This window comes from Schistocerca serialis, chromosome 2, assembly GCF_023864345.2.
Source record: "Schistocerca serialis cubense isolate TAMUIC-IGC-003099 chromosome 2, iqSchSeri2.2, whole genome shotgun sequence".
NCBI classification, from domain to species: Eukaryota; Metazoa; Arthropoda; class Insecta; order Orthoptera; family Acrididae; genus Schistocerca; species Schistocerca serialis.
Genome location: NC_064639.1, coordinates 192,684,068 through 192,700,508, shown reverse-complemented (window position 1 = coordinate 192,700,508; position 16,441 = coordinate 192,684,068). Strand labels below are relative to the sequence as shown.

Genomic DNA, 16,441 nt, shown 5'->3' with positions numbered 1-16,441 from the left:
CATTACTTGGCGGCGCTAACACACTTCACTGTCATTTCTCAGTTTACTTTGGAGCCTAGTATTACGTTTTTCACACGCCATTATTGTCACAATGTTTCACACGACAACACAGAAAAGCACAATTTGAAGAGCAAAATAAGAAAACACATTAACATAACATTGAAAATAATATCTCGTTAATTGTAAGCGCAGCTGCGAAATACTTGGTGCAAATCTACATGCTTGCCACAACTGTTTTACTATTCAAGAATGAAAAAATACAACTACAAAGGAAATTCTCTCTACAATTACGTGCTAGCAATAAACAAAGGCTGCACTAATTACACAAACAACAAGGAAAAATCAGAAGATTCCAGTGAGGTATCCTGGCATGGTCGCCATATGTAACGTCCCCTTAGAAAAATTATACATGATTGTGCTTAAGCTGACACACAATATTTTTTAGCGTAACGCAATCTGACTTCAATAATCCCTACAAAAGAATGGCTCTAACTAACATCAAATTATACCTTTCACAAATCACTAAATCACTTACCTCACAAAAATCTTCGTTACTCAAACTACTGCAATACAGCGAGAGCCACTACTGCCTGCTAAATAAAAGATTCGAACTACTGAAGGCACTAACTACTGATAGGCATAGTTAGCAAATGAAAGATTTTGATAAAGAACAAACAATGTATTTACCTTAATAGTGTTCAAAAGTCATAACATATATATATATATATATATATATATATATATATATATATATATATATATATATATATATAAGTTCATGACATCCAGTCTTACAAATTTACTGTCTCTGTCCAGATCATCCGCTCTCAAAATTCCGCCATCTCTCTCCCCACATCCACCACTGCTGGCGGCTCACCTCCAACTGTGCAACGCTACGCGCTATTAACATCCAGCTGCCCAACACTACAATGGCCAACAAGAATGCAAACCAGCCACAGACTGCACGCAGCACAGCCAGTGATTTTCATACAGAGTGCTACGTAGCATTACCAATATAAAAACCTAAACAGCCTACTTACAACCTTTGTAGTCTTTTCACGAGGTATAAATAGGTGATATACATAAACTGCTTGACTCTTCTAGAAACGTGCGCTCTCGGAATTTTTACAGTAAACTGCTCCATGATACACGACACCTAACTGTAGCCTCTCCTACCGGTTATGATGATTATTATGGGCTTGAAGAGATCAAACATCTATAGTCATCAGCCTCTTGTTCACCCTCCAGGACGGAGTACGTGCACCCTATCATCTGTGTCCAGAGTAAATTCCATGTTCAAGAATGAGAACGTTTTCTTAATGTTTCTGAGTGTCATACAACTGAGAGGGGGACTTGGATACCAGCCAAGTATTTACCTTGTCGGATGTGGGAAACCGCCTAAGAACCTCATCAAAGCTGGAGGGTCACCAACCCCATGACGAGCAATATTCAAGTATTGGTCGAACAAGGGTTTTGTAAGCTACCCCCTTTGTGTGTAGACTTCATTTCAAAAGAATCTCAGTCTGGCATCTGGCTTACCAGGTATTAGCTTTATGTGGTCGTCCCATTTTGAACTGCTTTGGGCTCTTGCTCCCTGATATTTTATAGAAGTAACTGCTTCCATTAATTGTTCTGCAATTATTGTCTAAATCTACTTAACAAGGTTCCGAGAGAACAACATCATCTTTTTACATCTAGGTCTATATGGTTACTCTGCAAAACGTCATCTTTCTACACCTATATCTACATGATTACTCTGCAACTCGAACTTAAGTGCAAGACACAACTTCCAAACTATATCTCTATGGTTCCATATCGAAAACCACAATGGGAAAAAGAAATGCATAAATCCTTTCGTGAGAGCTCTGATTTCTCTTACTTTACCATGATAGTCATTCCTCCCACAGCAGGTGGGAAGCGACAACACACATTGTCATTCTAAGGAGAAAGACGTTTTCTGCAATTTTTGAAAATATTTCGCTGCAATGAAAAACGATTGTGTTTTAATGATTGAGATCCCATCTCATTTACAATCTACATGAAACACGAAGATGTGCTAACAAAAAAACGTTCTGACTGTATTAAAAAAAATTTCTGTGTCTACTGTCAATTCTATCTAATAAGGATTTCATACTATGTAGTAATATTCTAGATCATGACGGACAAGCGTAGTGTCACCAATTTCTCAGTGGATTTTCTGCATAATTTAGATGTTCTGATACTAAGATGAAGTTTTTGGTTTGTCTTGCCTGCAGCAGTATTCTTTGTGTAATTGTTCCACTTTTAGTTGTTTCTAATTATAATCCCTAGAAATTCATTCAGATCGACAGTGTCCAAAACTGTTTCATTTATAGTCTACCAGAAATTCAACAGAATTATTTTTGAAGGGAAGTTAGGATACAATCACTTAGTTAAGGAGAAAGCGGGTAACAATGATGGTTTTCATTTTCGTTACTTCAAATATATTTAAGTGCAAGATAAACAGGACATAAACAAAATATATGAAGTTTGAGGACTTATTTTTTATGGCTTAAATTATGTTTGATGTAAGTCATCACTGTGCAATATACGGTCATACCACATAGGTTGGGGTAAAAGTAGGTAACGCAGATGGCAGTAGGCGGTAACGATGGCCGTCTATAGAGCTATGAAAAGAAGTTACCAAAGAGACGTTTACAAAATCTTCATGTAGACACTCGAACTAGCTGTGCCCAGCGTACAGAAACTTCCGGTTTCATGCTTATTGATTTGAAAATTTTTCTTACACATTTGTACAATATTTTTATTTCTTTGTACGACTGTTTCCAAATTGAAAAGGTATTTTGAGAGAATACATGAACATGACATTTTTTCGTTGCTTCACTACAGACCCAACTCAGTTTTTTTTCCGTTTGTAGCAGAAAATTGGCGAAATGAATACCCAGGATGTGCCGAGCTTGTCAGTTAGTATTCAATAAAGGCTTATAAAGGTATTTTTTCTATAGTCTTTTAGATATTGTCAACACTTCTTCTCAAATTGTGATCGATTATTTACGACGAATTTCACTATCGAATCTGTTTTTGATGGTACAGTTACAAAGATTAACACCTTGAACAAGTCTTCATGACATATTATTCTAACTGTTCGCTATTGTGCAAACAATACTTCTTTTATTATTTTCAATGTTCACGTCATTAACATTACAAATAACCTAAATGATGCGCAGTGTATTGTGTTTATTAATATTTTCATAAAAGGCATGAAAAGAAAAGGCAAAAGAAAATTAAGCATTGCAAATAAGTTTGCAGGAAGGGATTGTAAGGTGGACACGAGGACTTATTATATAAAATTAGATACTGTTCTTATTTTACAGTTGATGATTTACACGAATCGGGGTGATATTCATTGCAAAAACAAGAAAACAATAATTTTCTAGCCGTCTTACTGGCTTTATAAACGCCGTATTTTTACAATCACATAGTTGTTCTAAAGTTTCTATACAAAAGCAGACCTGGTCTACATTCGTAAAAGTTTTTCTCTAATCGAACAGTTTGGCAGCAACTACGAGTAACGCTTTATTTCGCAAAGTATCCTTGAGAATAGCTGATGATGTATTGTGATGCAGTCTCCCCTGAGTGTGATTTCTTTTTCTCTCTCAGTGACGTAAGAGCAGTTTTGAAACGTTTTGAAGAAATTGTTTATCTGAAAATTAAAGTAGTCCTCGCAAGATTGTGCTAGCGGAGTGCATTTATTAGAATCAGGTTAATGTTGCACGATGTCAGTCTATCTTCACCTTGAATATTCTCGTCGTATAATTGTTGATTTGTTCACCCCAAAAGAGTCAATTAACGGAAGAAATTTGTTGTGCATATAGGTCTTCCTCACGTCAGTTAAAAATTCCTTTTCATGCCTTGTACGAACATTTTAATAAATTCTGCATATTGAGCATTATTTCGGTTTATTTCCAATGTAAATAACGTAAAAGTGGAAAATAAAAAATTAATAAAAAGAAATGTCGTCATAGTGAATGAAGCCCACAACCCTCGGATTTCAGTTCTGTACTCTTTCCACCGCTCCAACCGCTGCCTGGAAATTACGCTTTTCTTAAAACCACTTAATAATGTTTTGAAAAACAACACTCACAAGCTCTTATGTTGTTTTCTCTCTAATGGGATTTATTATAATACTATCAGCATCACCTGCAAAATGTGCTTGTCTGTACTGTATGATCACAACAGTGGAAAAAGATAATTCTCTAACCTGAATTTAATCAAGAATATAATACATTTCCAAACAAATCAGTTGTCTGCTAAATCTGTTTATTTTACCTTTACTACCCTTGAATGACTCAGACGACTGTTGTTACACTTGCGATCGTTGTATGAAAACAAACAGCTACCAATTCTGTACCGACTCTGAAGTATCTCAGTAATTCGAACGATAGATGCTCTTTTCTACTACTCTGACAAGTGCATAGAAAGGCTGCAATCAGCTCTCCTTGTCACTGTTCATAATAATAACTTCCTGCGCTGATAAACAACTTCGGTTTCCTCGAACTGCTTCACATCTTTCTTTGCTGATATAACCAGAATTTCACACGCCGTTACTACTAATGTGGCACAAAAGAAACAACGAATGTAGTATTGCGATAATCCTAGTGTGCAGAACTGCAGAGAGATGGCTGCTGTAACAGTACTGTGTTGGAGGAAAAAGATGGATAGTGCAGGATCAGTAGATTGACTTTTTGAATTTTTTCGTTGCTTGTTTCCCATGGCATTTTCTACTTATCACAGTACTAGGCAACTCATTTTGTACTTGTCACATTATTTGCCTAAACTATTATGTAAAGTAGCATTACTTTTCTGTTTAATTTTGATTCGTGCCTTTGGTCGTTTGCGGTATTTTGATTTGTAATTTTGCCCGTTTACGTTATTGTGGTATGTAATGTTGCTCGTTAATATTACTTTGTTAAGTAAATTTCCACTGCACAGAAAAGTATGATATATACTATAGGCATAATTTCCTTTTACTTCTTTATTTTTATTTTTTGATATTTTAGAAATTAAAATCACGATATTAACAATCCTAGTCCTCACTGGGAGAGGTCAAAAAATAGTTTTAACAGCCAAGGCACAAAACACTGAAGACCAAACAGAACCAGAGCGAATGCTTAAGATGAAAGAAATAGATGAAACCATGAAGGAAAGTTCTAGCAAGCGTGTTTGCTTTAATTTCAAGAAGTAGTATGGCAGTGGGAATATTTGCCTGCTGAACAATTACGAATATGCTCAATACTTGCAGTCCTTTTGAGAAAAGGGTTTTCACTGTTCCCTCTTGTAGTCAAAAGCTCAAATGGAAAAATGTGCTTCGAAGCAAACAGTGATAACTATTACCTCTTTAACAGTGATGGAAATGTTTCTCTGAAAATTCCACTGAAAAGTATTGAAAGCGTGAATCTACCTCTCAGAAACTTCACCACATGGCTAATCTAGCGCCAGGGAGTTAGGCAATCCCTTCGGCAACCCTCAGGTGGTGTTTGTCTACATTCAGGCTTAGCTCAACTAGGGTAACTGGGAGACAACGAGGGGTGTTCCTGAACGGGGTGTCTTACAGGGACCCTTTTTCGTTTTATTCACACGCATGTTAATGTTGCTCACCCCTGTGACATGGCATAGGAGGAAGCAAAAAATGTGGGATAATGGCAGGTAGCTCTACATGTGGAAAACTATAAGTTATTGCGGATGACTAGGAAAATCAAACTGTAATGTTCGGATACGTTATTACTAGTGTCCTGCTTGACACAGTCACGTCATTTAAATATCTGGGCGTAAAGTTTCAAAGCGATACGAGGTGGAACGAGCATGAGAGAACTATGGTAGGCAAGGCGAATGGTTAACTTCGGTTTATTGGAAGAATTTTACGAAATTGTGGCTCATCTATAAAGGGGACAACATACAGGACGATAGTGCGACCCTGTTCTTGAGTACTGCTCAAGTGTTTGGGATCCGTACGAGGACTGATTGAAGGAAGCAATTCAGCGGCGGGCTGTTAGACTTGTTACCGATAGGTTCGAACAACACGTAAGTGTTAACGGAGATGCTTCGGGAACTCAAATGGAAATCCGTGGAGGGACGGCGACGTTCTTTTCGAGAAACATTACTGAGAAAATTTAGAGAAGTGGCATTTGAAGCTGACCAATGAATGATTCTACTGCCGCAAACATATATTGTGCGTAAGGACCTCGAAGATATACATTATGCGTAACGACCACTAAGATAAGATACGAGAAATTAGGGCTTATACGGAGGCATATAGACAGTCATTTATCCCTCGCTCTATTTGCGAGTGGAACAGGAAAGGAAATAACAAATACGACGGGCGTTTGAAAAGTCCATGCAAAGTCTGAGAGATGGCACCACTGGCACGTATCGAGGTCATGTTTAGTTAGTACTATCTTTGGAAAGAACGCACACCTATTTTCAGCCATATTGATCTATTTCTTTGTGTTTGGAATTCGTGTGAATCAAGGAAGTCGAGTGATTGTCAAAAAGTGGACCAAAAATAATTTCGTGTGATGATTAAACATTACTTTATGAAAGGCAAAACACCTCAGGAGACTAAAGAGAAGCTTGATAAACATTACGGTGGCTCTGCACCTTAGATTAGAACAGTTTATAAGAGGTTTCAAAATTTTCGGCGTCGCCATATGGGCACAAGTGATGCTGAACGTTCTCGACGGCCTGTGGAGGTTACAACTCCAGAAATCATTGATAAAATCCATGATATCGTGATGGATGACTGAAGAGTTAAGGTGCGTTAGATTGCTAGTGCTGTGGGCATCTCCAATAAACGTGCACATAATAGTTTGCATAAACATTTGGACATGAGAGACCTATCCGCAAGATGGGTTCCGCGATTGCTCACGCTTTACCAAAAACGGAATCGTGTAAAGTTTTGCAAAAATCGTTTGCAGTTGTTCAGCAAGAATCCACAGGAATTTAAGCGTCGTTTCGACACTGCGGATGAAACGTGGATACATTATAATCCTCCTGAAACGAAACGACAATCTAAACAATGGGTTACCAAGGGAGAATCTGCACCAAAAAAGGCGAAGACCATTCCTTCGGCCGGAAAGGTTATGGCGACTGTCTTTTGGGATTCGCAAGGGATAATCCTCATCGATTATCTGGGAAAGGGTGACACTATTAGAGGTGCATATTATTCACCATTACCGGATCGTTTGAAAACCGAGCTGCAAGAAATCGCCGGCGACTGGACCGCAAAAGTGACCTTTTCCATCACGACAATGCACCACCACACACCTCAGCAGTTGTGGTCGCAAAATTAATGGAAATAGGATTCCAACTCGTTTCACATCCCCACTATTCTTCAGAGTTGGCTCCCTCGGACTACTATGCGTTCCCCAATTTGAAGAAATGGCTGGCGGGACAAAGATTTTATTCAAACGAGGAGGTGATTGCAGCAACTAATAGGTATTTTGCAGACATGGACAGTTCCTATTATTCGGAAGGTATCAACGAATTAGAACAGCACTGGACGAAATGTATAAGTCTAAAAGGAGACTATTTCGATAAACAAAAAAGGTTTACGCGAAACACGTAAGTAGATTTTATTTTTGCACGGACTTTTCAAACGCCCCTCGTAGAGGTACAGGGTAACCTCCGCCACGAGGCGTACGGTGGCTTGCATAGTATCTATGTAGATGTAGACGTAGAAAAAGCATAGGAACTCTTTGCCGCTTCGGATCACGTTCACATTTTGATGGATGGTTTGTAACAGTCCCTACTGATTACAAGCTACACAGCAGAGAAAACCTGCGGTTGCTCTACTCTCCAAAATGGTCAGATCAAGTTCAATGGGATTGCAGTTCCACCATTTCCTTAGAGAAGGATTGAAAGGCCCAGGGAGTGGCAGCTGTGTCGAACTTTGTGAAGAAAGTCGTCTTGTTGCTCGTAGCACCACGAACCGTCGTTTCCAGCAGCGAAATGTGTGGGAATCAATGTCCCAGGCGAAGAGTTGGTTTCACTCACGCCCTTTATGCGACCCCCTGTCGACTCTGAGCGGCGGTGGGCCTGAAATGTTTTCCTCGGCCACCCATAAGAACAGCCACGTGATTCAACACTGGGTGTCGCGGTTCTGACCTCAGTCGCTAGGGCGCCAATTGTGGTGCAATTTGGTGCCAATGTGAAGTCATTAACCCATCTTACAATTCACATAAACATCTCAGCTATGGCTCGACACCTTGTCTTTTGAACCGTCGCCAATCCCGAGTGTGCAGGGTGTCATGCTTTTTCACCATTAAAGTGATACGTTACAGGCATCTTTGAGCCATGTGTGGGAATGGGAGACAATTACGGGGTTTCAAAAAAATGATTCTTGTTTAGTACTAGCAATGAAGAAAACCTAGCAGTCAAAAATAATGCAAACAGCCAAGGAAAAACGAAAAACAATTCATCGCTCCTAATGGAAGCACTGAAAAAAATAAAATAAAATAAAAAATAAAAAAAGTAATTCGGGCAAAAGTGTTTCTCTTTACAAGCAGAACAAAAAATTGTCTAGGAGCACTAAGTCGTTATCTCAAAACTGTTCTCAAAATTGTACTACTAAATTCACTAAAGATGACAGATGATGGATATATTCAAATTACTGGAAGACAAGGGATTTGTCTACGCAACTTGAAAACATCGTACGTCGTTCTGTCGAAATAGGACCTCAGTGTAAGCATCCGAAGAAAGAGAGAAAGCTGAAACACGCATTCTATTTCGAAGAGAATGGACATCGACTGACAATCTGTAAACATTTTTATGTGTACCTTGGATATTGTATGACGAACGTTTCTACTAACTTTGAAAAAAGTTAAAGATGGATTTGTACTAGAGGATCTTTGGGGTAAATAGACTATTAATGTTTCAGTTGATGACAATATTAAAAATAACATGCGCGCGAGCATTAAATCAGCCCTTCGCATTGAGAGTCATTATCTATGAGTGCACACGTCCTGCGACAGGGAGAACTATTGCATGTATTTACAGAGACTACGTAGAAGATTGCAAAAAGAGTAGTACACCTATAGTATTCTATGTTTTCAAAAGCAAAGCAAAAAAGATTTTTGTGAATTTTGTTTGGTATACGGGATCTGTATAGAAAGATAGTAAAAATCCACATCAGAACCATACACAGTAAGTCAGACGACGAATGTTAGCAGCATCGGTATTTCGTTAATAGAAGAGGGAAAATCTCGTTCACAAACAGGATTCAAACCTCCATTCTAGAGGACCGGTTTAACATTTTAGCGTTGCGCAGTATGGAAAGTGATATAGTGATATTTTAAGACAACTAAGTTGTGAAGACGTTATACACCGAAGAGCCAAAGAAACTGGTGCACCTGCCTAATATAGTGTAGGGTTTCCGCAAGCACGCAGAAGTGCCGCAACACGACATGGCATGGACTCGACTAATGTCTGGTGTCGTGTTGGAGGGAACTGACATCATGAATCCTGCAGGGCTGTCCATAAATCAGTAAGAGTACCAGAGATGGAGATCTCTTCAGAACAGCACGTTGCATGGCATCCGAGATATGCTCAATAATGTTCATGCCTGGGGAGTATGGTGACCAGCGGAAGTGTTTAAACTCAGAAGAGTGTTCCTGGAGCCACTCTGCAGCAATTCTGGACGTGTGGACGTGTGGGGGGTGTCACATTGTCCTGCTGGAAATGCCCAAGTCCGCCGGAATGCACAATGGACATCAATGGATGCAGGTGACTAGACAGGATGATTATGTACTTGTCACCTGTCAGAGCCGTATCTAGACGTGTCAAGGGTCGCGTATCACTCCAACAACACACGTCCACACCATTACTGAGCCTCTGCCAGCTTGAAGAGACCCCCGCTGAAATGCAGGGTCCATGGATTCATGAGGTTGTCTCCATACCCGTACACGTCCAAAATTTCAAACGAGAGTCTTCTGACCAGGCAAAATGTTTCCAGACGTCAACAGTCCAATGTCGGTGCTGATGGGCCCAGGCGAGGCGTAAGGCTGTGTGTCGTGCAGTCATCAAGGATACACTACTGTGCCCTCGGCTCCGAAAGCCCATATCGATTATGTTTAGTTGAATGTCGCGCACGCTGATACTTGTTGATGGTCCAGCATTGAAATCTGGAGCAGTTTCCGAAAGGATTTCACATCTGTCTCGTTGAAAGATGCTATTCACTGGACGTTGGTCCCGTTCTTGCAGGATCTTTTTCCGGCCGCAGCGATGTGGGAGATTTGATGTTTTACCGGATTCCTGATATTCACGATACACCCGTGAAATAGTCGTACGGGAAAATCCCCACTTCATCGCTACCTCGGAGATGCTGTGTCCCACCGCTCGTGCGTCGACTGTAGCATCAGCTTCAAACTCTCTTAAATCTTGATAACGTCCGATTGTAGCAGCAGGAACCGATCTAACAACTGCGCCAGACACTTGTTGCCCGCAGCGCCGTATTCTGCCTGTTTACACACCTCTGCATTTAAATACGCATGCCTATATCAGTTTCCTTGGCGCTTCAGTGTAAATACCTCCATTGGTTGAAGTGTAGGCGCAGAGCAATTAGCGGATAAGATTGTTTTAAGCCGTTCATTTTGAGACTGATTATTTGGAAAAGTATCGTATTTCAATTAAAAGATGATAAAATTTGCTTAGTTGACACCTTCCATTTGTTATTTAACATTTGCATAAAAACATGTTTGTTGCCAGTTACAATAGGTAATTTTTTGTGTGGATGAGAATCTCAACTTGTTTAAAATAAGGTTGTTTACAGCGATGTTAATAAATAGTCTTAAGTATCTTAATAATATTAACTCATTAAATCATGAAAGGTTTACCTAAATCTTTTGAGTTAAGTACTTCTTACAGTGTGTTTCAAAAATGACCGGTATATTTGAAACGGCAATAAAAACCAAACGAGCAGCGATAGAAATACACCGTTTGTTGCAATATGCTTGGGACAACAGTACATTTTCAGGCAGACAAACTTTCGAAATTGCAGTAGTTACAATTTTCAACAACAGATGGCGCTGCGGTCTGGGAAACACTATAGTACGATATTTTCCACATATCCACCATGCGTAGCAATAATATGGCGTAGTCTCTGAATGAAATTACCCGAAACCTTTGACAACGTGTGTGGCGGAATGGCTTCACATGCAGATGAGATGTACTGCTTCAGCTGTTCAGTTGTTTCTGGATTCTGGCGGTACACCTGGTCTTTCAAGTGTCCCCACAGAAAGAAGTCACAGGGGTTCATGTCTGGCGAATAGGGAGGCCAATCCACGCCGCCTCCTGTATGTTTCGGATAGCCCAAAGCAATCACACGATCATCGAAATATTCATTCAGGAAATTAAAGACGTGGCCGGGCACCATCTTGCATAAACCACGAGGTATTCGCAGTGTCGTCTACGGCAGTTTGTACCGCCACAAATTCACGAAGAATGTCCAGATAGCGTGATGCAGTAATCGTTTCGGATCTGAAAAATGGGCTAATGATTCCTTTGGAAGAAATGGCGGCCCAGACCAGTACTTTTTGAGGATGCAGGGACGATGGGACTGCAACATGGGGCTTTTCGGTTCCCCATATGCGCCAGTTCTGTTTATTGACGAAGCCGTCCAGGTAAAAATAAGCTTCGTCAGTAAACCAAATGCTGCCCACATGCATATCGCCGTCATCAATCCTGTGCACTATATCGTTAGCGAATGTCTCTCGTGCAGCAATGATAGCGGCGCTGAGGGGTTGCCGCGTTTGAATTTTGTATGGATAGAGGTGTAAACTCTGGCGCATGAGACGATACGTGGACGTTGGCGTCATTTGGACCGCAGCTGCAACACGGCGAACGGAAACCCGAGGCCGCTGTTGGATCACCTGCTGCACTAGCTGCGCGTTGCCCTCTGTGGTTGCCGTACGCGGTCGCCCTACCTTTCCAGCACATTCATCCGTCACGTTCCCAGTCCGTTGAAATTTTTCAAACAGATCCTTTATTGTATCGCTTTTCGGTCCTTTGGTTACATTAAATCTCCGTTGAAAACTTCGTCTTGTTGCAACAACACTGTGTTCTAGTCGGTGGAATTCCAACACCAGAAAAATCCTCTGTTCTAAGGAATAAACCATGTTGTCTACAGCACACTTGCACGTTGTGAACAGCACACGCTTACAGCAGAAAGACGACGTACAGAATGGCGCACCCACAGACTGCGTTGTCTTCTATATCTTTCACATCACTTGCAGCGCCATCTGTTGTTGAAAATTGTAACTACTGTAATTTCGAAAGTTTGTCCGCCTGAAAATGTACTGTTGTCCCAAGCATATTGCAACAAACGGTGTATTTCTATCGCTGCTCGTTTAGTTTTTATTGCCGTTTCAAATATACCGGTCATTTTTGAAACATCCTGTATTTACAGATTTTTATTTGGAAATTGTCCTAAAATGCTGTTTTCTGCAGGATAGGCATCACAAAATTTTCGACATTGTGGTTTCAGCTTAGGAGTGTTTAGATAAGTACGGCCCTGTGTCGTGCGATTGATATCAGTTCCCTTATAAGCGGTTGCGCTCGATCCAAGTGGCTAGGGCCTTTATGGTTTGTGATACTTTCAGCACTAAGTAGTGTACAAAGTAGGGGCCAACGGCCTTGCCGCAGTGGTAACACCGGTTCCCGTCAGATCAGCGAAGTTAAGCGCTGTCGGGCTGGGCTGGCACTTGGTGGGTGACCATCCGGTCTGCCGAGCGCTGTTGGCAAGCGGGGTACACTCAGCCCTTGTGAGGCAAACTGAGGAGCTACTTGATTGCGAAGTAGCGGCTGCGGTCCGTAATCTGACATACGGCCGGGAGAGCGGTGTGCTGACCACATGCCCCTCCATATCCGCATCCAGTGACGCCTATGGTCTGAGGATGACACGGCGGCCGGTTGGTACCTTTGGGCCTTCATGGCCTGTTCAGGAGGAGTTTAGTTTAGTTTAGTAGTATGCAAAGTGAGGTATGTAGCGATTCCTTATAACCAAACCCTGTTCCCGTCTTCGGGTATAAATTCCAAACATTTTACCAATGTTTCATGCAGTGAGGGCGTATGATATTTGTGATGTTTATCTTTCGGTTGGATGTGAATTTAAAGCTCTTTGTGTTCTTGAAGAGCCGTAGTCTTACTGGCAGTTCTCGGTTCCACACTCTCCATCCCTTCCTCCCACAATGACATATAGAAAACGCTGTTCTTCAGGAATATTCATCAGAGTCATTCACACAACGTAGTCATTCAGTGATAAACAGCAAGCTGGAAGAATTCAATGGTAAATCACTACCACCAAGCGCAACCACTCAGTCAGCTCCTTATCTGTTTCAGTTGACGCCATTAAGTGCTACGTATGCGATTCCGCAGAGGATTCTCGCTGTGGAGATCCCTTCAGCGATCCTGAGGACCTACTGGTGACCTGCCCAGACGAGAATGGGTTCTGTGTCAAGAAAAACTCCACAGGTGAGATTCCTTCGAATTGCTCTACAACATATCATGTGCACGTTCTACGCCGATCAGAGGAGTGTTCTTATTGTAGAGGAAATAGTGGCGTGGGATGCTTATTGTAATAAAATCCTTAAGAATGACACGAAATAAGCCCATTTGGAGCTGCTGAGGAGACCGATACCCTATGAATCGGATTACAATTAGAATTACATCTTGGGTACATGTTACTGCATTAAAACTGATAACTGGTTTTGGCTTTACTGCCTTAATCAGAGCTAAAAATTAGAAGATATAATAAAAACGTATCAACACAGTTATGAGACAAGAAAATAGACATTACATGTGGGAAGAAAGTGATCAATTTACCTAAAAACTACAGCAGCAAGAGCAAAAAATGCATATTTATGTAAAAGTTTTTGTTGTTATTGTAGTCTTCAATGCGACGAGTTGTTTGGTCCAGCTCTCCACACTACTCTGCCCTGTGCAAACCTCTTCATCTCCAAACAGCTACTGCAACCCACAGCCTTTTGAACCTGATTACTACATTCATCCCTTGTCCTATTTCCAAATCACCAACACTTTCTTCCAATACCAAATTTGTGATTCTTTCATGTCTCATAATGTGTCCTGTCATTCGATCCCTTCTTTTGGTCACGTTATTCCACAAATATCATTTCTCTCCAGTCGTATTCAGTACCTCCTCATATGTGACGTGTTCTACCGATCTAATCTTGAGCACTGTTCTCTAGCACCACATCTGAAAAGATTTTCTTCCTGTCTGAACTGGGTATCGTTCATGTTTCACTTCCAAACATGGTTACAGTCCATGCAAGTACTTTCAGAAAAGCCTTCCTAACACTTTAAATCTATATTCGATGTTAACAAGTTTCTCTTCTTCAGAAACGCTTTTCTTGCCATTGGCAGTCTACATTTTACATCTTCTGTATTTCGGCCAGGTCAGTTACAACAATACCCATCCTCTCCTTTTATTGTCTCGTTTCCTAATCTAATCCTCTCAGCATCGCCTGATTTAATTTGACTACATTCCATCACTCTTGTTTTGCTTTTGTTGAAGATAATCTTATAACCTTTGAAACTTCTTTATTGAAATGAGTGTGTCTCTACTTAAATTGCAGAATGACTGAGAAGATGAAACATCTACATTATTTGATTCTGAAACAGCTGAGTAAAACTGGACGTATTGAGCATACTTTCTCTTTACTTTTTCTTATCATGTCAACACTGACCCACAATATTCTAGCGCAACGCAATCCGACTGCTCAAAAAAGTTACAACCTGACTTCAAATAATTAATTCAAAAGAATGACTCTGACTAAAAAGAAATCTTAACAATAACCTATACATTTCATTAAGCACTTACCTCACTAAAATCTTCGTTACGCGAACTACTGCAATGCAGCGAGCGTCAATACTGACAGCTAAATAAAAGATTCTAACTACTAAAAAAAATGGCTCTGAGCACTATGGGACTTAACTGCTGTGGTCATCAGTCCCCCAGAACTTAGAACTACTTAAACCTAACTAACCTAAGGACATCACACACATCCATGACCGAGGCAGGATTCGAACCTGCGACCGTAGCGGTCACGCGGTTCCAGACTGTAGCGCCTAGAACCGCACGGCCACTCCGGCCGGCCTAACTAATAAAGCCACTAACTACTAATAGGCATGTGGTTAGCAAATGAAAGATTTTGTTGCAAACTAAATAATGTATTTTTTTGTACCTTAATAATGCGACATCCAGTTCAAACACGAATATAAATCGTCCATTGACATCCAGTACAAAGGTATATAATCATGAATAATATTCAGTCTCCAAGTCGAACATGTACAGATCGTTAACCTACGCTAACACTTCAGACCTCTACTCTCCATCAATGCTAACTTCTCACATCTAACATCCACCACTGCTGGCTGTTCACCTGCAACTGCCCCACAGTACTGCCGATTAACTTCCACCAACGAGTCCGACCAGCCACAGAATCTCTTACAAAGAAAGCGCAGTCAGAGCTCCAATGCAAAGCGCTACACAGCGTTGCCAACACAGAAGCAGCCCACTTACACCTTCTTTAAAGATGCTGTCCATCCCGTTCAACTGCTCTTCCTAGTCCTTAGCTGACTCTGACAGAATTACAATGTCACTGGAGAACTTCAGAGTTTCTATTTCCTTCCCGTGAACTTTAATACGCTCACAAAAATTTTCTTTGGTTCTCTTTATTGTTTGCTCAGTGTACAGACTCAATAACATTGGGGCTAGGCTACAACCACGTCTCACTCCCTTCTCGGCCACAGCTTTTCATGCCTCTCGACTCTTATCAATGCCGTCTGGTTTCTGTACAAGTTCCGTTTAAGCTTTCCCTCTCTGAAGTATGTTCATCATGCCACAGAACATCATTGATACATATTACACCTAACTTCAAACCTATCAGTTTTCCTTTTTTAATCTCCAGATTATGCGACCTAATATTCCAAGCTCCGACCCGCAGATTGCCAGTTTTGTCTTCCGTGGTGACGACATCCTCCTGGGTAGACCCGACTAGATAATTTTACCTCCGGAAATCTTACTCAAGAGGAAGGCATCATTGTTTAACCATGCAGTAAAGCTGCATTCCATCGGGAAAAAGAACGGATGTAGTTTCACCTTGCTTTTAGCCATTCACGGTACTAGCACAGCAAAGTCATCCAGACGTCGCCCCTAGCAACTACTGAATAGGCTGCTGCCCTCTTCAGGAACCATACGTTCGTCTGGCCTCTCAACAGATACCCCTCCGCTGTAGCTGCACTTATGGCACAGCTATCTATATTCCGTAGCGTTGAGGCATGTAAGCCTACCCACCATGGCAAGGGCAATGATTCAGGGGGTAGGGAGGTTTATGGATCAGTAAATTTTGCAGTCACAGGAGCCAGTTGGGCCAGTAAACTCTCGGTTCCA

At 41.0% G+C, this 16,441-nt stretch overlaps 1 protein-coding gene and 1 pseudogene across 1 annotated transcript in view; both read left to right on the top strand.

The window, feature by feature from the left end:
* LOC126456926 (protein quiver) overlaps positions 1-16,441 on the top strand; it is a 50,324-nt gene that overhangs the window by 22,510 nt on the left and 11,373 nt on the right. Inside the window, exon 2 of the mRNA XM_050092860.1 lies at positions 13,372-13,503. Within this exon, the coding sequence (XP_049948817.1) occupies positions 13,372-13,503 (132 nt within the window). The remainder of the gene's footprint in view (positions 1-13,371; positions 13,504-16,441) is intronic.
* On the top strand, positions 12,657-12,773 carry LOC126459192 (5S ribosomal RNA; annotated as a pseudogene).